Raw genomic sequence first — 23,512 nt, forward strand, 5'->3', positions numbered from 1 at the left:
AATTGCTGGAAAAACAAGGCAATTTATTTTTATTTTTGAAAATTGTAGCTTCAATTCTAGCCAACTTCACATTGCATCTGTCACAGTTTAACTGTGATACTTTATGGATAGATGAAATTAAATATAGTTGCGTTACCATTAATACAAAAGGAAAAATTAACAATTAAAACCAAAACTAAACCATGCCAACCACTCTGCATTTCTTCAAAAAACTCTTTCAATGGCTGCTTTTTCCCATTTAGATTGTAGTGGACACACATGAGAGTGAAGTTGCTTACAAACATGGCAAAAGTGAGGACTGCAGATGCTGGAAACCAGAGTTTAGATCAGAGTGGTGCTGGAAAAGCACAGCAGGTCAGGCAGCATCCCAGCAGCAGGAAAATCGATGTTTCGGGCAAAAGCCCTTCATCAGGAATAGAGGCAGGAAGCTTTCAGGGTGGGGAGATAAATGGTGGGGGCGGTCCAAACATGGCATCTAAAACTTTAACTGATCCAGAACACATATTCTATTGCATACATCTTTAACAATAAGGAGTTCCAACTGTGGACGTTACTTACTTTGAGGCGACCCGGAAGTACTTCTGTATGAAGTAAAAGGCAACAACAAAGGGCAGCAAAGCTGTAAAGAAGATTGGTGTGACATACAAGAGCACACCTAATGCTGACAGGCAGAGGAAGGTTGATCTAGTTAAGGACTCCAGTGTCGGTGGGATATGCTAGAAAAAATAAGAAATATTTGCATTTATACGGTTTCATTCATGCCCGAAGTCTCAAAGCACTGTATGAGCACTGAAGTACTTTTGTAGTGTAATCATTGTTGCAATGTACAAAAGGCAGCATCCAATTTACACATAGGTAGCTTGCACAAAATAGTAATGTGATAAGACGAAGTATTCTGTTCTTTTTAAATGATGATTAAGGGATAAATATTGATCATAACACATAAGATAACTCCCATCCTCTTTCTCATCATGGTGTCTGTGGGACATTTTAAGTCCACCCGAGATTAGATAATTGTCATCATTATCTTATCCAAAGGACAGCACTTCCACCACTGCATCACTCTCTCGGTTTTGCAGTGGACTATCAGTCGGAATTCAAATCCTGGAAATGGACTTCAGCCTACAGCCACTTGACTGAGAGGCTGTCCCCAAATGGCCTGCCACATTTCCCACAATGTAACAATGAGTAGATATCATTCTCTACCTGATCAAAGCCTTAATCATCCCAAAGATGTCAATGAGATGACACCTTAATCCTTTATAACCTAGCATCTCCACTAGTCTATTCAGTTTGCCACAAAGCTCACCAGCAGACAAGTTATTTAACCTACATATCTGTTCTATTGCAGGCCAGTTGTTGAAATCTTCTGAGTTTTAACATTTCTAATGCTGTATTTCAAACCGTATCATTCACTTTTGATAAGTTTGTCTTTTCAGCTGTTTTGAAGATTGGGCTTGGATTTAAATTGGATTGGTCTGTTTGCGGAGGTGGGGGGAAGCATTGCAGTGGGTTTGCCCCTACCTTCTGCAGCATGGCTGATCAGGAAACTCTCCACTCTTACTGCCTGCCGTCAGGTGCATTGGAAGAATGTACAGACAATCTATTGTTGAGTCGGCCTGTTGCCCCACTATGTGATCATCCTTCCCATGGCCAACATTCCGGCTAAACAAGAGGATGCCACAAAACTCTTGACTCTCCCAAAATCAGCATTTTTCTCGAGGTAGCTATAGACTTAACATTTCTCATTAGGAAAATGTTATGAAAGATGGAACAGCAGAGCATTTAAAAGTACATAATACAATGAAACAGAGTCAGCCTGGCTTTATGAAAGGGGAACTTCGCCTGACAAACGCATTACACTTCCTTGATGAGCAGGGCAGACAAATGGGAACCAGAAGATGCAATATATTTGGATTTCCAAAAAAGCATTCAATAACACTGCATGAGGCTACTTAATGAGAGAAGAATCTTCGGTGTTGTTTGTAGCATATTGGAACGGATCAAGAACTAATAGGAGACATGGTTGAGATAAAAGGGGGCATTTTCATAATGGCAACCTGTAATAAGTGGAGTGACATCAGGATCAGTGTTGGGGTTACAATTGTATAAAATACTCATTCATGATTTGGATATGGAAGTGAACGTACTATCAGCAAGTTTGTGAATGGCACAAAAATAGATGGGGAGGTCCAAGCTCCATATTTTCACTTACTCTGAGCTCTTGAGTATTTTGGCCTAATTATATTAATTTACCCTGTATGTTTAGATGATTTGAGTACTATCAATAGACAGGCGACATTCAAGATACAAAATAATTTTGATGTAACTGATGCTCATATAATTATTGAAGATTTTAGCTGATTTCAACTTGCCTGATTCCTAAAAGGAATTTGTTGAACTGCCTATTGTTCAACTGTATGTTCCATTTTACTAAAGCCATAGGGGCTTCCCAAATACCATTATAGTTTGAAACGAACTGGATTTAACCACTCAGTTCCTCCAACCATTGCCATCATTCAGTAAAATCATGTCTGATCTGTTTCACAACTATTTACAATATCTTTGCTTTGCCCCTTGTTCTCTCCCATCAGAGGAATTAGTTTCTCTCTATCTACCTTATCAAATCCTTAACACGATAAAATACTTAATTAGACCACCTTATAAATTCATCTATAACCATCTACCTGCAAGCCGTTTGATATAAATCATCACAATACTCACCAGCAGAGGGGATATTTAACATTCATACCTGATCTATTATATTTGTGTCAGCAGAGAAACGGTTGAGAATTTGACCTAAAGGTGTTGAGTCAAAGAACCTGAAAAATAAAGAACAGTATACAATGTGAAGCTCAGTAGCATCAATGAATTGACTAGCTTACAGTTCAAAATACATTGAAGCCTGAATCACAGCAACAACAGTTACAAAATGAAAAATCCAGTGGATTAACACTCAAACTACTCCAAAGGTTAGGTCTATGATGTCAGTTCCAGAAGCATCCAAATAAGTGTAATGAAACCATTCTTACCGTGGTCAGTCACACTCATGTCATTAGAATGGAATGACATACTAAGCCACAGAAAATAATATTTTAGTGCCAGACCCACAACCTCTACCATCTTGAAGGACAAGGGCAGCAGATACATAGGAGCACTACCATCTGTAAGTTCCCCTTCAAGTTTCACAGCAACCTGATTTAAAACAGGATCACTATTCCTTTGGTGTCAGTGGGTCAACTCTGCAGTACTCTGGGTGTACCTACTCCCTTTGGACTACAATAGTTCAAGACATCTGTTCACCAACATCATCTTCTCAGAGAATTAGAGAAAAATACTGTCTAGCCAGTGACACTCATGCTGCATGAAAGAACATTCAAAAAAGCTTAAAACCAGGGAACTATTGTTACCGTGGGTGGGCAACTGGTGGTGCAGAGGTAGATGGAGAGTTGGGTGGGTTCTCCCCAGGCAAGTGATCTACTGCTAGTTTCCACCACAAGGAGGTTATCTTGACTTTGTACGATAATGTAAGACAGTTGATAGCTATGCTTTAACTCTCGTATCACTTTTGTTTGCATTGAAGACAAAAGGTGAGATGAAAACTTTGTTGCTCATCCACTTTCACTAATTTTACACTATCCAACTTGTATCGATTAAGCGTTGGAGAGCTACAGAGGGCACAAGCTTTCAACAAGAATCAACAAAAGCAACTAATGACCTACATAGAGCAGTTATTATTTCTATCGTACACAGTAGAAGTGAATGGACAGATATACCCCTGCAAAAGCAGGCACATGCAAATACCCGGAAAAGCCGTTTCTTAACCACAGGCAGCCAGTCAGGAGAATTTGAGCTCACCATCTGCACAGACTACTAAAGATCAACCATCATGAAACAACAGCAGGTCATGTGACTTCAACAAATGACATAGCAATGACACTCCTTGGGGAGAAACATCACCCAAATGAACAGCCGATGACAAAGTCCACCTGTACTATTAAGAGATTGATCGGATTTAAAGACTGGATGTGTAATGCTTGTGTTGAGACTGATGGGAATAATGAACTGTGAATGTTTGAAAGGGGAATGGGTGGGATAAAATGCGATGCTGTATTAGTGAGCCTCCTACCTTGGTGTGGTCATGTGAACTGTACCATGAGAACATTGACTGGCAGTGTCTAACTTGCAAGTAGTTCAATAAAATCACAATATAGACAACATGGCATTGGAGTAAACACAAAAAGCAGATGTAAGAAAATTGCACAATAACAATAATCTGATTGGGGCAGTTGTTCAGCCTTGTGTGTTCTAACAGCAGATGGCAAATATTCTCCCCATAAAAACAAACTGATGAACAATAAAAATAATATTTTGGTGTACATAGCACCTTTCACTGGAATGTAGCTGCTGCGGCATCATCTCGGAAGTGATCAGGCAGCATCTCAGAGTTGCTCAATTGCTACCTTAGCATTTACTCACTTATTGAGATGCTTACAGCTTCCCAGCATTGCCTTGGCTTTACGGCCCTTTTGCCAGACCTTAAACATTCACAGTCCTTTGGTCCTGTCTTGTTGTTTAGTGCATATTCAAAGCCAGTCGGCTTGTCATGGTTGTCAGCAGTCACCAGTTAATGGGGTGACATATTGCCATACACTACCTTGCTGTGATAACATCTGCACCACCTCTCAGCACTATAGACTTCAACCAAATGGCCATGACTCCAAGACTAAGAGGGCTAGCCCTCAGTCAAATCAAGGGAGGCAACCTTCAGTTGTGGCACAGTCAAAGGCCCTTTCTGATTTTAGTCCAGGGGTTTGGAGATGGTCAGTCAGCCACCTGGCGCAGATGTGGTCAGGGGGTCTGTATCCCTACAGTCCAGGGAGCAGGCCAACGTCAGTCCTGCAGGCAACAAAATGGGGAGTGGCAGTAATTCAATCTGGGACTTGCACGTGGCTCAGTCATGGGTCTGGTCAGCCACCAGTCAGGGCTGTAAGTCAAAGTTGGTCAGGGGTTGTGCCATGGTCAGTCTTGATGGTCAACTCAATGAAAGTAAAAAAGCATTACTAGGAGCCACCAACGTGGTAGAGAACTGGCAGAGGTCAGCTATGGGGATTGGAGGCAGCATGCCGAGATACAGGGGTGACACTAATTGTAAAGGGAGGCAAATATCAAGACATATGATGATGAGGAAATAGTGATTGGAGGATATGAGATACTGTCTGAGAGTAGGGGGTTATCCACAGTCACCCGTGTTGTGGACTCAATGGCAGCACAGTGTTGGCATAATTCAACTAGTAGTCTGGGGCGGAGATTGAAAACTGAAGACACAAGTCACACTAGTGTGTGGGAAGCTGTGGAGGCTCTGTACTGATGCACTTGGCAGGGAGTGGCATGAATAAAGAAGCACGGAGGCTTAGGGGACCAGAGAGATCCCGTGGATACGAGACTGAGCCTCAGATTCAGTCTGCCAACACAACATACAACAGACTCACAGACAAGATGTCCTTTCAAAATGCACGGCTGCTCCGAGGCTCTTTGCATGTCGCTCAGTGTTCCAACACAGTCCCCAGCATTGACTTCTACTTTCAGAAGTTGCCGCTGCATACAGACCTTGGAGGACTGAGCAGAAGCAGACAGAATTAGACGGAATGGAGCTCATAATTGCGCACTGCAAGTGGAAAATTACTGTGACCACATCTGGAGTGGGTGGGTCAGGCTGATCACACTGCTTTTGAAGGCATTAAATATATGTGACTGTCACACTGGGCTACACTGGGTATTGGGGAAAGAGAAGCCCTCATTTAGGCAGGGGTATGAACAGGCTGAGGCTGAGGATGGGCAAGCTGTGTGTTTAGCTATTAAATAGTGACAGATCACAGAATCCCCACTGGATGAAAACAGGCCATTCAGCCCAATAAGTCCATACTGACCCTCCAAAAAGCATCCCACCCAGACGCATCCCCCTACCCTATCCCTGTATTCATGCATTTCCCATGGCTAATTCACCTAACCTATTCATTCCTGAACACTCTGGGCAATTTAGCATGACCAGTACGTGCAATGAATTGTTAGTCATGTAACCCTTGTGCCGGGTTTGTGGTTTTCTCCCACTTTGCACAAGGCACTTTAATAGTAGCATTGATATCCTGGGTATCAGTGGGAGTAACTAATACTTACACTGACGGTGAGTAGGATAACACAACAAGTGAGGCACATAGGGACGAGGTGCATAAAAATGAGGTGAATTTGGGAATATAGTGTGAGCAAACCTGTTTGGCCTTCTGGGGAGACACCACCCCCTGGAAAACTCACTAATTTCTGGTAAATTCCAGCCCCAAGACTTTCAACAATGACATGGGGAGTTCAATGCTTGTCACTGTGTTCCAGTGCTTTAAGGATATCAAACTTGACACAACTGTCAAAGCCTATGCCAGAAATTGAGAGGGCCTTTAACTGAGTTTTTCTGTTAATTAAGTAGTAAATGAACAGAGACTCTGACTGATAGGTTTTAGGGGTTGACTGTGGGTGGTGGATAAATCAACAAAGTCCAGGTTTGGTAGCAAAGTGGACAGTGAAAAAAGTTTTCCACTGAAGAGATCTAGTTTTGATGTAATTTGTACTTTCAAACATTGCATGAAGCTGAGAGTCTGTAAAGTTGACAGATTCTTGGACGTCAGCATCAATCTCTTAAAGTCTGGCTTGGATTTGCCTTGGTGATGGATTCATCTGTTAAAGGTGTCATAATAATGTCACCAATTATTGTCAAAGCTCCACGAGTGAAATTTTGTTGATACAGTTTAAAACTGATTATCAGCTTACCTCACAGGTGCTAGGATGATCTTGTTGAGAAGATTATGATGAAGATTTTTAGCAGCTGTTAAGCCCATCCACTCCACAGTTAGGGACGTGATGAGGCACAGTACAATCCCAACACTGCACAAGATGCTGTACCACATTTTGTAGTAATTTTGGTCATTCTAAGGAACACAGATAGAAAGCGTTTGTGAATTGACATGGACGGTAAAGAGATAAAATGCAAAATTTTTTTGTTCCATTCAATAACTTAATCTGACTAATGAATGTGACAACCTGAATAAATCAAAGGAAGAATTAACTTCTGAGGTGACAAATCATAACATCATGGGACGGCATGGAGGCTCAGTGGTTATCACTGCCACCTCACAGCGACAGGGAGCCGGGTTCAATTTCAGTCTTGGGCAACTGTCTGTATGGAGTTTGTACATTCTCCCCATGTCTGCGTGGGTTTCCTCCGGGTGTTCCAGCTTCCTATCCACAGTTCAAAGATACGGAGGTTAGGGGAATTAGCCATGCTAAATTGCCCAGGGATGTGTAGGTTAAGTGCATGAGTCAGGGGTAAATATGGAATAATAGGGTAGAGAAATGAATCTGGGTGGGTTACTCTTCAGAGGGTCAGTGTGGACTTGTTGGGCCAAATGGTCTGTTTCTACACTGTAGGGATTCTATGATTCTATGATAACATCACAATAAAATCCTTAATCTACCAAAGGTGATTTTAAAAGATTGGATTGGCTGTTAGATATATGTAACATCACTAAGCTCTCTCTTTTCAAACTTTTCCTTGAACTATTCCATTGATTAATATCTCTGTTAAAATAGAAACTATAATTTGTTATAGATGGCAATCTTTCACCATACAAAATTGATAGCGTGTTCTTAACTCCCTACTTCATTTATTCGTGACTAGCTTATTCTGATGGCCCCCTGGCTTCGGAACTTCCTCCACATGTATACCCACACATAGTAACACAAACATCTGCAAATCATCTGAACATTGCTGCCTTTTTGAGGTTAAAAGGACAGCAAAAAACAGTCTAATTATTCCTGGCTTATTGAAAGTGCCTGGAAAAGCCCTAATGCTCCATTGGTCCTGCCCACTTGAACATTGATGTGCCCCCACATTCATCATCAGGCCCCACTATTCCCACTCCCACAATCCCTCGGGAGAGGCAAAAAGCCAAACAGGAAATCGGAGGCTAAATCAAGAAAAAAAACCTCTGGGAAATTCAACTCTGATCTGAAGGTCATCAGACTGCCGAACAAGTTCCAAGGGATGGCAGCCACTGAAAAACATTAGCCTCAGTTAACCTACGTATCTTCCACATTACTGCTATGCTAATTCCCAGGGTGGTTTGATGTAGCTGTTGCCAAGTGATGCCAAACACATGGGATGCACTTTGAGGGAACTGATGGGTATAAGGCTCACAATCTTCCCGTCCATTTATTTTACCTTTCTCGAGCAAATATGTAGCCCTGGAGTGTCAGGAAGTTCCCCCAATGTGATGTGTGCTGTTTGCACAATCTTCTGAGGTTAAAGCGCGAGACTGGAACTTCTTCTTGCAAAGGTGGCCCAGAGAGGCCAGAGAGTATCGCATTGGCCAACTGCTATGCGCCTGTCCAATATTCAGTTCAGCAGTGAAACTAAATGTCAGAGCAACATATAAACAGTAACCTGGACAATATTGTCTATAGGCCACAACCTTTCCGAGATGAAATTCGACCCTCAATGTGATGCAATATTTTGGTTGCAAATGTGGATGTGCACAGAGAGGATACTACTGAGAATAATTAAAGCCAAGTATTAGCATAGGAGGGAAATCCTTCTCAACTTCATTCAGAAAAACTCAGAAGATCAAGGCTTTTCAGTCAATCCTCCCTGTTGTGTGGAGGCGATATTGTCTGAGATGCGAGTGGGACCTCCTGCTGCCTTGGTTTCTGTTAGACCCATCTGTGATGCCTTTGGTAGATTCTGTGCCACCAATCCTTTCTGCTAAATCAGTCGAAGCTGCAGATACCAGGTAGAGAACAGTGTCGAGAGTGTGGTGCTGGAAAAGCACAGCAGGTCAGGCAGCATCCGAGGAGCAGAGAATTGACATTTTGGGCATAAGCCCAAAGAGCTTATTTCCGAAATGTCAACTCTCCTGCTCCTCGGATGCTGCCGGACCTGCTGCGCTTTTCCAGCACCACACTCTCGACTCTGAACTGCAGTCCTCACTTTCTCCTAGGTGGAGAACAATGTCCACATGAACTCATCAGCACAAGATAGGCTCGGTCTTGATGAAAGGTAAATGGGATTAGTACATGTTACTTGGCGCTAGTTACCTTACATCTGAGATACCTGCTTGTGTCACAGGAGTCTCAATTTAAGATAAAGTATACATTACCACCTTGGTTACAGCAAGTAAGAATTATCACTGAAGCATTATACACCCTCTGGTGAACACATAGTTCCTTAATAATGGAACTGCAGGTAGACAAGGTAGTGAAGGCAGCATTTGGTTGCTTGCCTTTATTGGTCAGCACATTGAGTACAGGCAGCAATTCTATAACTGGTTGTGTTCTTGTGCAAACCCACATTTTAGGAAAATCACACTTGAGAAACAGTGTTTGATGTGTTGTCGATGCAATCACATTACAGCCCACACATGTTTTAACAGTTCACTCTTTTTAGAAACAGTGTATCCAATTTGTCAATCACGTTAATGAAATGCACGGTATGCAGAACGACCTGTATGGGAGCTGGGAGGTCATGCTATGGCTCTCATGTTAGACCACTTTTGAAACACTGCCTTCAATTCTGGTCTCCCTGCTATAGGAAAGATGTTGTGAAGCTTGAAAGGGTTCAGAAAAGATTTACAAGGATGTTGCCAGGGTTGGAGGATTTGAGCTACAGGGCGAGACTGAACAGGCTGGGGTTATTTTCCCTGGAATGTGGGAGGCTGAAGGGGTGACCTTATAGAGGTTTATAAAATCATGAGGGGCATGGATAGGATAAATAAACAAGGTCTTATCCCCAGGGTAGGGGAGTCCAAAACAAGACGGCGTAGATTTAAAGTGAGAGGGGAAAGATTTAAAAGGGACTTTAGGGCAACTTTTTCATCCAGAAGGTAGTGCGTGTATGGAATGAGGAGATGGTGGAGGATTTGCAGTTTGATACTGAACTTGTTTGGTTGTGTTATGAATGCACCTTCTGTAGCCCTCAGGTCCTGAAGTGGGACTTGATCCTGGAGCTCCTGACCCACAGGCAAGTACTGTTACTTTACCACTAGAGTCTCTTTCCTTAAACTCTCCTTAAAATTCTACCATTTAGTTCACGTTTTTCTGACCAAATAATATATTTTAACCTTACCAAACTGTTACAGTCCTAGTTTGGAGGAGAGAAAAAGGACAATATTCATGTATAATATTAACAGTAAATTGAAAAATTACTCCCTGAATGCCTACAGCTCACCCATCTCCTTATTCTTTCCTGAAGGGTTCTGGAGCATGTGGTACATCAGAAGTGTCCATCTACTCATTCCTGAGCTAAATGCTTTGAACTGAGGAAGTGGTAGATGTGGGCACAGTTACAATGTTTAAAAGACATTTGGATAAATACATGAATGGGGAAGGTTAGGAGGGACATTGGCCAGGAGCAGGCAGGTGGGACTCATTTAGCTTGGGATTATGTTCGGCATGGACTGGTTGGACCAAATGGTCTGTTTCCATGCTTTACAACTCTGTCACTATGACTATGACTACTGTGGCAGATTTTGATATTGTTGTGGGGTGCCTTATTGGTGTTTCCCATCACTCAAAATTAGGTTTTCATTTTGGACGCTCTTTGTGACAGGTAGCTAATCCATTTCACCAGCATTATGCTGAGCTTAGTGAAAAAGCTATCCTGGTCTAAAAATAAAAGTAGGTGATATGACAATTTCTATTTTGGGCAAATGCCGACTTGAGTTCAAGGCATACACCCTTCTAATTCCACATGCAATGGAAACTAAAGATGTGTCGGTTAGGTGAATTGGCCATGCTAAATTGCCCATAGTGATCAGGGATGTCTAGGTAGGGTGCATTCGTCAGGGGTAAACGTAGAGTATTTGGGAATGGGTTTGGATGTGATACTCTTGGGATGGTTGGTGTAGACTTGTTGGGCTGAAGGGCCTGTTTCCACACTATAGGGATTCTATGACACCCACTGAGTCATTCCAGAGAATTTCATTATCAGAGACACAAGATCAGGAGTTCTTATGCCTAAACTGCCATTCAGTTCACCATAGCCAATCTGTATCTCAAATACACTTACTTGCCTTTGTTCCATGCCCCTTAATATCCTTATCTAATAAAAAAATTCAAACTCATTTTAGGTACTTTCAATTGATCCAACCCTTTGACTGTTCTAATTATTCACATTCCTACCAGGTCAGTCATCGCACTTGTTTCACTTGTTTGTTTTAAGCTTGTCCAGTGTGCGAGCCAATAGTCAATAGCCACCATGACAGAATGTTTTAGCAACTTGGAGATAATCAGCAAAAACAGCAGAAGGAATCCTCCTGAGGTCAAATATCTCCAGAAAGCTCGCCACGGCATTTTTGTTCGAAGCCTCATAACTGTTGACATGTTATCCTCATCATCTTCTTCCTCATCCTCTTCTGAGCTCAGGGACACAAACAAAGAAGAAAATCAATTGCTGTATCTAAAATTATAATCAATTTTGTCTTCATGAATACAAGCACCAATGTCCCACTTTATAACTTTGACGTTAAACATTGCCGAAAAGAGATTTGAAGGTGAAGATTTTCCTACAGCAATGGCCTGAACAATCAGAGTCAATTTAATCAGTTAACAGTGACTTCATGTTCACCATAAATTCCTGATGAAGAGCTTATGCTCGAAATGTCGACTCTCCTGCTCCTCAGATGCTGCCTGACCACTGTGCTTTTCCAGCGCCACATTTTTTGACTCTGACCTCCTGCATCTACAGTCCTCATTTTCTCATAGCCCTAATACTGACAATTACAATGCTTTACTCATACTGCCCAATTTGTTGGTTCCTTTCCAAAGCTGGCTTCCTGTGTTGCAGTCTCAATGACTCTCTTTTTAGCACTGTTTATGTTCTGTATTATCAAGTAGGCACTGTGTAGTTATAATTATACAACAATGAAAGACCACCTTCTGCCAGATGGAAATGCTAATCATTGCAAAACAAAAAGGATTATTTGACAATGTTACAAATAAGCTTTCTGACGGTGTTGAAAGAGCAGGAGCATTTCATAAAGATTTTTTTTAGATTACTTACAGCGTGGAAACAGGCCCTTCGGCCCAACAAGTCCACACCGACCCTCCAAAGCACAACCCACCCAAACCCATTCCCCTACATTTACCTCTTCACTAACACTACAGGCAATTTAGCATGGCCAATTCACCTAACCTGCAGATTTTTGGACTGTGGGAGGAAACCGGAGCACCCGGAGGAAACCCACGCAGACACGGGGAGAACGTGCAAACTCCACACAGTCAGTCGCCTGAGGCAGGAATTGTACCCGGGTCTCTGGCGCTGTGAGGCAGCAGTGCTAACCACCGTGCCGCCCACACGCTGATCAACATATTTACAATTGAAGATCATAATCTCTTCAAAAACATTAATTTTACGTGTTGCTACTTATTTTATTAGAAACCTAGCAATTAGGAGCTAACTGGTCACTTAAACAAAGGCAAAGTAATACAGAACTTTGAAATTAAAACATAAAATACTTAAAATACTCAGTAGGTCAGTCAACATCTGTGGAAAGGGAAACAATTCTTGTCAGAATTAGAACGCATTAGAGATGTTACAAGTTTTAGGGAAGTGCATATGCTGGGAAGAGGCAGCATGGAATGCACAAGATCTGTGACTGCATGGAAGTATGGAGAGATTAAAAGACAAGTTGACAATCGTGGAAAGCAAAAGGAGATGGAGATGGGACAAGAAACAAAAGATGAATCCAGAGGAGATGTTAGAGATGTTGGGTGGCACAGTGGTTAGCACTGCTGCCTCACAGTGCCAGCGACCCTGGTTCAATTCCCGCCTCAGGCAACTGCCTGTGTGGAGATTGCACATTCTCCCCGTGTCTGCGTGGTTCCCTCCGGGTGCTCTGGTTTCCTCCCACCGTTCAAAAACACCTACAGGTTAGGTGAATTGACCATACTAAATTGCCTGTAATGTTAGGTGAAGGTTTAAATATAAGGGAATAGGTCTGGGTGGGTTGCTCTTCGGAGGGTCGGTGTGGACTTGTTGGACCGAAGGGGCCTGTTTTCACACTGTAAGCAATCTAATCTAATTACAAAAAAAAAACAAAGCAGAAAATAAACAATAACTGCTCTCCAAATAAATAAAAAAAGGGGGCAGAGATCATTGTCTGAAATTGCTGGACTCAATGTTGAGTCCTGAAGGCTGCAAAATACATAATTGAAAGGTGAGGCATTGAAACCTGTTGATAGGGGGCCCTCTTGTTGGGCGGTATGCTGTCTCTGTCCTTGGACCAGGTTCAAGTCCCACCTGCTCCCAGAGGTGTGTAATAATATTTCTGAACAGGGTGATGAGAAAAGTAGGTTAAATGAAAAATAAATGTTGGAAGCTGTTCATCAAGATTATAATAGTATAGAAAACCAAGAACAGAGAGATCAGACTGGGTGTGTGGCGATGAAGTACAGGATCTTGCAGGTACAGGTGTTCTCCAAAAAGTGCTAGGACAGTGGGGAGAGACAAAGGCTGAGCATCAATTGGAAAGTGGCTGCAAGCAATAATGGAACAGAATTTCAGAGGAACTGGGTTCAACTTGAATTCTGATAGTTGGTAAATGATCTGCTCATACTGTGATCAGGACATCCACCCAACATGTGGGCAAGAGAATATGTTGGATCTATTTGACAGCCTAGGCAAAATTTACATTCAGAGGTGTCAAATCTATTGGATTCATACAGGGGATTTATTCTATTTTGAGACCACGTTAGCTGACCATGGGAAAAGGGTCACATGTGTCTGCCAGTTAGGGCCCAGGATTGGCAGGGTAGACCAGGTCCTAATTAACTGGGGCCTGAGGCTGTAGGGAGCTCACTGTTCTGGGGTTGCTAGGCTCAGGTTGGGGACGGGTCACTGAGCTCAGGTTAAGGGTGAAGAGTCACTGATCTCAGGTTAAGGGTGAGGAGTCACTGACCTCAGTTTGGGAGAGGGAGTCACAATGCTCAGTTTGGGAGAGGGGGTTCATTGGGCTCAGATTATGGGCGAGGAGTCACTGTGCTCAGTTTGGATGAGGTGGTCACTATGCTCAGGTTGGGGGAGGGGTCATGTGCTCAGGTCAGGGGAGGGGTCACTGGGCTCGGGTTGGGGAATAGGTCATTGAGCTCAGATTAAGGGGGAGGGCTCACTGAGCTCATGTTAGGGGTGAGGGGTAACTGAGCTCAGATTAAGGGTGAGGAATCATTGTGCTCAGTTTGGGGAGGGGTCACTGGGCTCAGGTTCGGGGGGAGGCGTCCCTAAACTCTGGTCAAAGAGGAGTAACTGAGCTCGGATTGAGGGTGGGGTCACTGAGCTCAGATTAAGGGTGAGCAGTCACTGTGCTCAATTCGGGGGAGGGGTCACTGAGGTCAGATTAAGGGAGAGGTCATTGTGCTCAGGTTCAGGCGAGGCGTCACTAAACTCTGGTCAAAGAGGAGTCACTGAGCTCAGGTTGGGGGAGGAGTCATTGAGTTCAGGTCAAGGGAAAAGGTTTCAGACCAGATGTGCATACGGTCTATGATTTCTGTCCCTGTTGTACACACACTGAAGATCTTGTATGACCAGTAGCCATTGCATCCTAGATCAGGATTGTCCTTCTGTTCTCAGCTTCCCTTGGATCGGGTTGTACCTCTTTAGTGAAAATCGAAAAGTTAGGGGTCGTGATGTTCTTGATTGAATGGCACTGGAGCCCATGTCTTGCTCTGTTTCCAACCCACACAGGTGAAAGCAAGTGGCACCATGATGTAATGAGCAATGAGAGAGATATGCCCACCTTCATCCTCATCATCCAACTGAGCTTTGGCTTCCCGTGAATACATTGCCCTTCGTAAGGTTTTTCTTTCTAGAATTGTTTGACTTTCACCTTCAGTCTCCTGGGGAGAGAAAAAGGTCAGAAACATTTTGATTGAGTACAGCTGAATTACTTAAGTAATTGTTTTAAGGAGATAGGTTTCACACTATGTTTATCACACTGCCACAATTAAAGAACACAAATATTTTACAGGCACCTTTCTGTTGCTCGCTCAGATTAACTATTCTGCAACTGAGCAACACAGCGGATCAGTGGTTAGCACTGCTACTTCATAGTGCCAGGAACCCAGGTTCAGTTCCACACTTGAGCGACTGTCTGTGTGGAGTTTGCACATTCTCCCCATGTCTGTGTGGGTTTCCTCTGGGCGTTCTTGTTTCCTCCCACAGTTCAAAGATGTGCAGGTTATTTGGATTGGCCATGCTAAATTGCCCCATAGTGTCCAGGGATGGGTGGGTTAGTTGTGAGAAAAGCAGAATTGCCGGGGTTGGGTGGGATGCTCTTCTGGGGGAGGAGGTCCAGTGTGGACTTGGTGGACCGAATGGCCTGCTACTACACTGCAGGGATTCTATGATTGATCCACCGACTTTCCATTCTGTTCCAAAGCATTAGAATTACTTGAAGAAAATTCTAACCTGGACTGTTCATGATAAAGGCGGGGGGTGGGTGGGGTAGGGTGGTGTTGTCCAAGTGGACACCTGCTGTAAACCTCTTCAGATTTTTGTTGTCACGGAAACTCAAACATTGAAAATAGGAGCAGGAGTAAATCATTCAGCCCTTTGAGCCTGCGCCACCATTCATTATGATCATGGTTGGTCATCCAACTCAGTCTCCTATTTTCCCCATACCCTTTGAATCCCTTTAGACCCTCGGCTCACATCTGACTCCTTCGAGGAAACTTGAAGTTGAGAGATCTGTACAACAGATAGCTGACCTGGTGACTCTCATTTTACATTATCACCCAGAGCTCACCTATCCTGCCAAAACCAATTGGGTGGAGTTTTATACTTCAGCAGGGGTGTCAAACACCCATCATAACCTCCATTCTGAGACAGTTACACTCTTTCCTGTTACCATTCATCAAGAGAACATGACACCAACTCTCTGACCCCATGTTATGATCACTGCTTCAGAGCCAAATTACACCACTTTGTTTCTCAAATGAGGACAAAGGGAGAAGAGAGCTGTTCAAGTCTACACCCTTCCATCTTCATGTCCTTATTGAATCCATTGCAGCCAAATCGGACAATTTGCACAATTTGATATCACCTTGTGTACTTCACAACTTCATTGTTTGTCAAATGCCCTTCTCCTTCAACACTGACCCAAAGACATCCCTCCATCCAAAATATGAAAATCCAAGCAACTCTATAAACGCTATCAATTCTGACTTCCTAAACTAGTGTTAATGGTGTAGCACTATTCTACCACATACAGCACAAAGATATCCCTTTGGGTACTCACAGGGAAATGATAGCAACATTCAAACAAACAAATGGAAACAAACACATTGCAGGAACATCCTATTGGCTCAGTATTGATGACAAACAAATACCAAAATCCTGGCCTCGAGTAAAGAGCAGTGGAGTTTTGTTGAACATTCCCAAAGCTTTGGCTCGGTCCTAACTGGAGTATCCGGCCCAATTCTAGTCACTATAATTTTAGGAAAGAACATGAGGGAGTGGAAAGAGATTTGCCAGGATGGGAGGGGTTTCAGTTTGGAACATCTGGGATTTCTCTCCTTGGTGAGTAGGAGATTGAGCAATGGTTTGGTCAAAGCATTCATTATGGTAGAAGGAAAAACAGTTCACATTAGCTGATAGGACAAGGACTGAGGGTCACTGATTGAAGGGTTTAGGGGCAAGAGTTATAGGGTGGGTTGGTGGGGGAGAGAAATAAGAAAGAACTTTGATCTTTCAAGGATCTGGACTTCACTGTCTGTGAGGGCAATGGAAGTAATTTCAAATGGAAATTGTATGGGCACTTGAAGGAAGCAAACAGATAGGGCTATGGGACTGACTGGCATGTTCTGTGGCAGCTTGCATGAGCTAAAGGCCTTGCTCTTTACTACGAATGATTCTATGACTCTATGAGGGGACTGAACCAGATTTTGTAAAATTATTCCACATAGAGCACAGGGATTTAACGTATGAGCTCAATTAGCTACAGCAATAAGTGACTATTTACCACTGTCCACCATTTCAATAGTATTAGCACCTTGGTGCACCATCAGCATATCCCTCCCTTTTTGACTGTGAAGAGGCGATTGGAAAGTAGCATACATTGGGAAATTATTGGCTTGTAGTCTCTATCTTTCTCTGTGTTAAAATGAACAGAGAGAAGATCTTGCAGCAAACTTGCAAGTTGCCTTATAGGTTAGTGAGAACAGCTGATATTTGTGAAATCAGAACCAAGCTTCATAGATTTGCATGTTACTTTTTCAAATTCCTGATCCTGTCGATTCATGAGTGTCTTCCACTGCTCGTACAGCTCTACATCATGGTTCTGAAAGTCCTTCAATGTGCCTTCCCTTATGATGGTGCCATCTTTCATAGCAATTATCTGAAAAATAGAGAAACAACTGAGCCACAGAAAATGCTTACTTACCCTTTAACCATCCTGGACACTGTTACAATGGCTCAAATCATCTTTCTATGTGTTTTATCATTCTATGATTTCATGATTCCAATGAGTGATAACAATATGATATAATATTCCTTCATATGGTGTATTGTACTGAGAGCTTCAAGGGCTCCTGCCTGTTCTAAGTCAGTAAGTACCCAAAATTATCATGTACAGACCAAAACAAATCATTAGATTTATTTATAAATCACATGTAACACTGAAGTAAAGCTGCACATAGTCTGTGCTTGACTAACAAAATCATTTTGAAGCTAGATGCATGTTCAGAGAAAGTTCACTCAGCTGATTCCTGATTTATGAGTAGGATGGCCTATGTTCATTGCAGTTGAGGTGAATAAGGGCTGATTAAGTTGAAATGTACAAGATTCTGAAAGGGCTCGACAAGGGAGATGCTGGAAGAACATTTCCCCTTGTGGGGAGAACCGAGAACTATGGGCAAACATCAAAAAAATAAGTGGTTTGCCTTTTAACATGGAAATTAGGACAGCTGTTAGTTTTTGCACGTTTAATCCCAGAAGGCAATGGACTCTGAGTCATTGAACACATTTAAGACTAAGCTAACCAGCTTTTCGATTGACAGAGGATTCAAACATTATGGGGCATGGGCAAGAAAATGAAGCTAAGACCGCAAACAGATCAGCCATGATCTTCTTAAATAGGACAGCATCCATGAGGGACGCTGAATGGCCTTCTCCTATTCCTAGCGATCTTTCAATTGATTTTGACTGAGCTTCTGTAACGTGACCTGTGATCTGACTTCTCAAGCTTCATTTAACAATTTCTTGTACAAAACAGGGAACATAATACTAAACAGCTGTTAATTAGGCGTACATCTATGTTCTCCTTGTTTTTACAACATGCTTGTTTGAAGATAAAATTAATTCTCAATGTAAGTCAAACACTATTGGAATCATCACCAAAATCTAGAATTAGGGCCATGGTTTTAGCAAGAATATTATTAAGGTGGATAGGGTTCAGACGAAACAGAATGTTGCCAGAAATGGAGTTTTGATTGATCAGGAGAGGCTGGATAGGCTGGGACATTTTTCACTGGAGCATAGGAGGTTGAAAGGTGACCTTATCGAGGTTTATAAAATGTTAAGGGGTACAGATAAGATGTATGGCAAGTGTCTTTTCCCTAGGCTGGGGCATAAGTTTAAGGTGAGAGGAGAAAGATTTTAAAAAGATACGAGGGGTAATTTTGTTTTTACACTGAGTGAAGTTTGTATGTGAAATGAACTTGCTGAGGAAGTGATGTGGGTACAGTTACAACATTTAAAAGACATTTAGGGTGAACAGGGTAGGGGAGTCCAAAACTAGAGGGAATAGTTTTAAGGTGAGAGGGGATTTAAAAGAGACCCAAGGGGCAACTTTTTTCACATAGAAGGTGGCGCGTGTATGAAATGATCTGCAGACAAAGTAGTGGAGGCTGCAATAGTGACAATATTTAAAAGGCATCTGGATGGGATTATTAAGAAGAAGGGTTCAAGAGATATGAACCCAATGCTGACAAATTGGACGAGAATATAGAATATCAGGTTAGCAGAAGGATCAAGAGCATGACAACACAGATTTAAGATGGTTTGCAGAAAGTTAGGATCTGGCATGCACTGCCTGAGTGCATGGTAGAGACAGATTCAAATTTCAAAAGGAAATTAGCTCAGGGTAAGGAGAGAAAACAATTGCAGGGCTGTAGGGAAATGGTTTGGGACTGCAATGTCCAAGGTTCTGTCCACCTATTCTATGACTCGAAGTAAAATGGGCTGTCTATTTGTTATCACTCTTTGCATCATTTTTGCTTGCACAAACTCAAGATGTACTCTGAAGCATGAGTTGCAAAATGCTCAGAGCTAAGTTGCTCATTCATCTCGCTTACCCAGTCAGCGTGGGTCAGATACTGCAGCTTATGTGTTACTAGAGCTATAGTTCGCTTGTCTTCACGGAGAAATTTGAGGATTCCTTCCTGCATGAGGTGATCACTCAAGTGAATATCCAACGCAGAGAATGGATCATCCTGATGGGGGGGGAACAGAAACAGGAGAAATGTTGTGCTTTTATAGAAACAGACAAATGCTTTAAGCAGAGAATATGTTTCCTGTACTTGGTGAAATTAACAAAATACTTGGTGAGATTATAAAGTATGAAGCCATTTAATGCCTTATATCTCAGGTTGATAAAGCTGTTTAGATCACATGACTTCTAACTACTCCACCCCCCCCCCCCCACACCCTTGCCACAAGATACCCAATATGCCTTTCTTCATGGTGGTAGTTTTCTTACGCCAACCATTAATTAGAACAATGCTTGACTGCCAGTCAGACAGCTCTTTAATCCATCACCATTATCTATTTTCCCAACCCTACTGGTTTTGATCCTAGTTTTCTCACTCTAATCTGTATTTCTTGAGAACTTCAGGAGCATATGGGAGAGAGTTAACAATAATTCTATCAGAGATAAGAACTGCTCTATACGACATAATACACTATTGCCCTTTCTGGGAAGCACAAACGTAGGAATATGAGATGGTTAGTTAGGTCTTTAGTCTGTTCCACCATTTATACCAATCTATGCCTCAACTCAATTTCAAACATTTGAAACATTGATCCATATTGCTTGATACCCTAATCTCAGAAAAATCTGAAAGGCTCAAGCTACCCAAGAGCCTATAGCTTTTGCTTTGGGAATTGGGGGGAGAGATTTTGAGAGTTCCACTAGCCTTTGGGTAAAAATGTCCATTCTAATTTTACTCCCAAATTGGCTAATTAATCCTATTCTTCAAATTATGCCTCTTTAGGTTTGAATTCCCCATCAGAAATAATATCTTTTAGATATGAAATCAATAAGAACCTCTTATCATTTATAAACCTCAATTAGATCAGTCCTTAACCATCTAGCCACAAGTAAAATTAAATCATATATATACACCAATTGTTCACAATTTAATCTTTTTAACTTTAGTATCACTTATGTAAACCTCCAACTATTGCACAAGTCCAATTCCTTGGTTAGTTTAAGGCCAGCCTTGTGTAGTTTTCAAACATGCTATTGTGTACTGTCCAAGCTAAACAAAGCATCAAAACTTTGCAATTTTGGCACAGCTTTTCTAATCAATAAACAAATGGCATTTTCCAAAGCTGCTGGGGCCAATTATTATATTCTGCTTGTTTCCCTAATGTGATGGAGAAGGACTGCCACAGAGTAAATGTTAACTGATTGTTAAGCTCTCTGGCATTTCCAAAATCAACGGCTGTCAAACATTCAGGGCAATGATCCATTGGTTAGCAACAGCTTGCCCAGAAGACTTTCCAAAGATTAATTGGCTACCACATGTTGATTCTTTTGCTGAGTCAGAAATATAACACTAAATGTCTCACAGCATCTGCTGGACTGACAATTGCATATATATTTTTATTCCCACTACTGTTGAGAAAGTTAAATCAGGAAAAATGACCCAAATGATGGGGGCAAGGTCCCATTACCTAAGGAGGAGCAGGAAGCTCTCAATCTGTGAAAGGATTAAATTTCTTTAAAGGATTCCAGTACAACACCCATTCGAAATAACACAATCAGACCGCCAACTGGGAAATTGTGAAAAGAGGATAACACCAAAGATTTTGTATAATTTGATCAACAAAATAGCTAAAAGAGACTCAAAGCAGGGAATCCCCAATACAAAAAAGCATGATTTATTACCAGGAATACTGTACTTGTGTTTTGATACAGGGCTCGAGCCACACTGATTCTCTGCTTCTGACCTCCACTCAGGTTAATTCCCTGTGCCAGCAAAAGGATCACATTATTAACATAACTAAATTTTGATGCAGAATATTTAAAAATATTATTTTACATTTTCTCTCCATACTTATAGAATTATTGAAATAGCACTGCCATGATCCAATAAGGAGGCTTGGTGAATTATACCAAATGGGTAACTAAAAACACTGAGGTAATATACTGGTAATGAGAGGGCAATTCTGAAACAGAAATGGAATCATGAGCCCTAAGGTTATACTCAGGTAAGGGGTCGTATATTCATTATCCAGCAAAATCTCTGATGTGTAAAAGCTAGAAGTTATGTGTCAATGGTCTGATGGTGATATGAACAACACAATAAGCTTACACGAGGATATAGTGGACAAAACACGAGGTACCACACAACCACAGTGTCTGTGATCCAACTAGTTATCAACAACTATAGTTCTTACTCATGTGTACACAGCGTTGCCATTGCTGGCTAATCTTTTAGCATTGTAATTGCAAAAAGAATGGAACTCTAAAACACAACAATCCAACAATTGTGTTTGATAAATCCATCCCATTTCCACATAGAGGGAATAGGATAACCTGGTAATCTAAGTTGTTCCTACTCATTTGGATCCTCTGCTCTTCATTAGAATTTTACATTCACAGTCTGATGCATTCAGCAGGATTGTGTACTGAAACCAAATGCTTTTCTTCTGACTTCTTCAACCGTTGCATCCAATTCCACAGTTGATAATTTTCTAAAATTAATTTCTGAGCTACCCACAAAAGCCAAGCATTGTAATTCATGTGAAGGCAAACTTAACTCCATGTGGGTTAGATTTAATTTTGGTGGTAGTACAGAACAGGCCAATTGTGAACTACTAGCTTCATATCTGTCAGTGGGTACTACTGCTCAAAATGGGTGCCGCACCAATAGAGTCTTGATATAAATTAAGAACGTAGGAGCATTCACTTTTGCTTTGCTCAATTCAAGACCTGATTTAAGCTTGTGGATAGAATGATTTGGAAAAGATAAGACATTTCCCAGTGTTTACCCTCTCTCCAATCTCAGTTTGGTCTCCAAATGGTAACAGGTCAATGTCAGGCTGAAGGGAGCAGGCATCAATGACAGCTTTGTACCTGAGTGGGTGAGAAATGAAAACAGTGAGTGCTACAGAATGCTTCCATCTAAATTAAGCATAGAATCAGGTCATCACATTGCATGGAAACAGACCCTTCAGTCCAAAAAGTCCATGCTGAACAAAATCCCAAACTAAATTTGTCGCATCTGCCTACTCCTGGCCCATATCCCTCCGAACCTTGCCTATTCATATACTTATCCGAATGTCCTTTAATGTTGTAATTGAGCTCACATCCACCGCTTCCTCAGAAATTTAATTCCACATATGAGCCACCCTCTGTGTAAAACAATTGCCACTCATGTTTATTTTAAAATCTGATTCTTTAATAGTACTCACGATTTTTGAATGAACTTTGGGGCCAATCCAATTGCAAACATGAGCATTGCAACGGGTAACAGCAGAACATAAAGACAGAATGTTACACAGAAAGATACATAAATGTTTGATTCTGTTTAAGGAGAAGAACCAATATTAACAACTTATAATTGACTATTTACATAGAAAATGGTAGACTGGCTGTAAGCATAAACGGGTCTTAGTTTCATTGACACAATGTGTCAAATGGAGACCCACGGCAGTCTGTGCTGGGAACTCAAGTTTTTTTTTACAATTTACACCAAGAATGTAGATGAAAGGAGAAAAGGCATGGTGTTTAAATTTGCAAATTACACAAAGATGAATCAGCAAGTACATTGTAAAGAGGACATCAGAAGATTGCGAGCAGTTGTAGATAGATTAAATGATTAAATAAAGTCTAACAGATGGAGTATAATGTGGGGAAAAAAATGAGGTACTTCACTTTATTAGGAAGAATGAAAAAGCAGAGTAATAATTACATAAAGAACGACTTCAGAATTCCGAAGTGCAGGGGAATTTAAATGTTTTAGAGCATGAGTCAGAAGTTAAGACGTAGATACAACTCTTAATCAAGGTGTCTAATGGAATGCAATTCCTCATTAAGAGAGAAATTGAATGTAAAAGTGAGGATGTTAAGCTTCAATTATACAGGATATTGTTGAGACCAGATCTCAAACACTCTGCAAACAGTGTTGATCTTCTCATTTAAGGAGGAACGCACTGGAGGTTAAGGGACTGATACCTGGAGGTTAAGGG

The 23,512-nt window shown here is 41.6% G+C and overlaps 1 protein-coding gene across 5 annotated transcripts in view; it reads right to left on the reverse strand.

Moving 5' to 3' along the window:
* LOC140466734 (ATP-binding cassette sub-family C member 9-like) overlaps nt 1-23,512 on the reverse strand; it is a 190,225-nt gene that overhangs the window by 44,290 nt on the left and 122,423 nt on the right. For all 5 annotated transcript variants that reach the window (XR_011955272.1, XM_072562268.1, XM_072562265.1 and 2 more), the window contains 9 exons: nt 22,313-22,397; nt 21,207-21,287; nt 19,390-19,527; nt 17,307-17,432; nt 14,835-14,934; nt 11,224-11,456; nt 6,820-6,977; nt 2,753-2,822; nt 559-716 (listed from right to left, as the gene is read on the reverse strand). Coding sequence is in view for 4 of the 5 variants with exons in the window: in XM_072562268.1 (XP_072418369.1) it covers nt 559-716; nt 2,753-2,822; nt 6,820-6,977; nt 11,224-11,456; nt 14,835-14,934; nt 17,307-17,432; nt 19,390-19,527; nt 21,207-21,287; nt 22,313-22,397 (1,149 nt within the window). In the remaining variant the exon portion in view is untranslated. The remainder of the gene's footprint in view (nt 1-558; nt 717-2,752; nt 2,823-6,819; nt 6,978-11,223; nt 11,457-14,834; nt 14,935-17,306; nt 17,433-19,389; nt 19,528-21,206; nt 21,288-22,312; nt 22,398-23,512) is intronic.

The sequence above is a fragment of the Chiloscyllium punctatum genome, chromosome 44, assembly GCF_047496795.1.
Source record: "Chiloscyllium punctatum isolate Juve2018m chromosome 44, sChiPun1.3, whole genome shotgun sequence".
In the NCBI taxonomy this organism is placed as follows: Eukaryota; Metazoa; Chordata; class Chondrichthyes; order Orectolobiformes; family Hemiscylliidae; genus Chiloscyllium; species Chiloscyllium punctatum.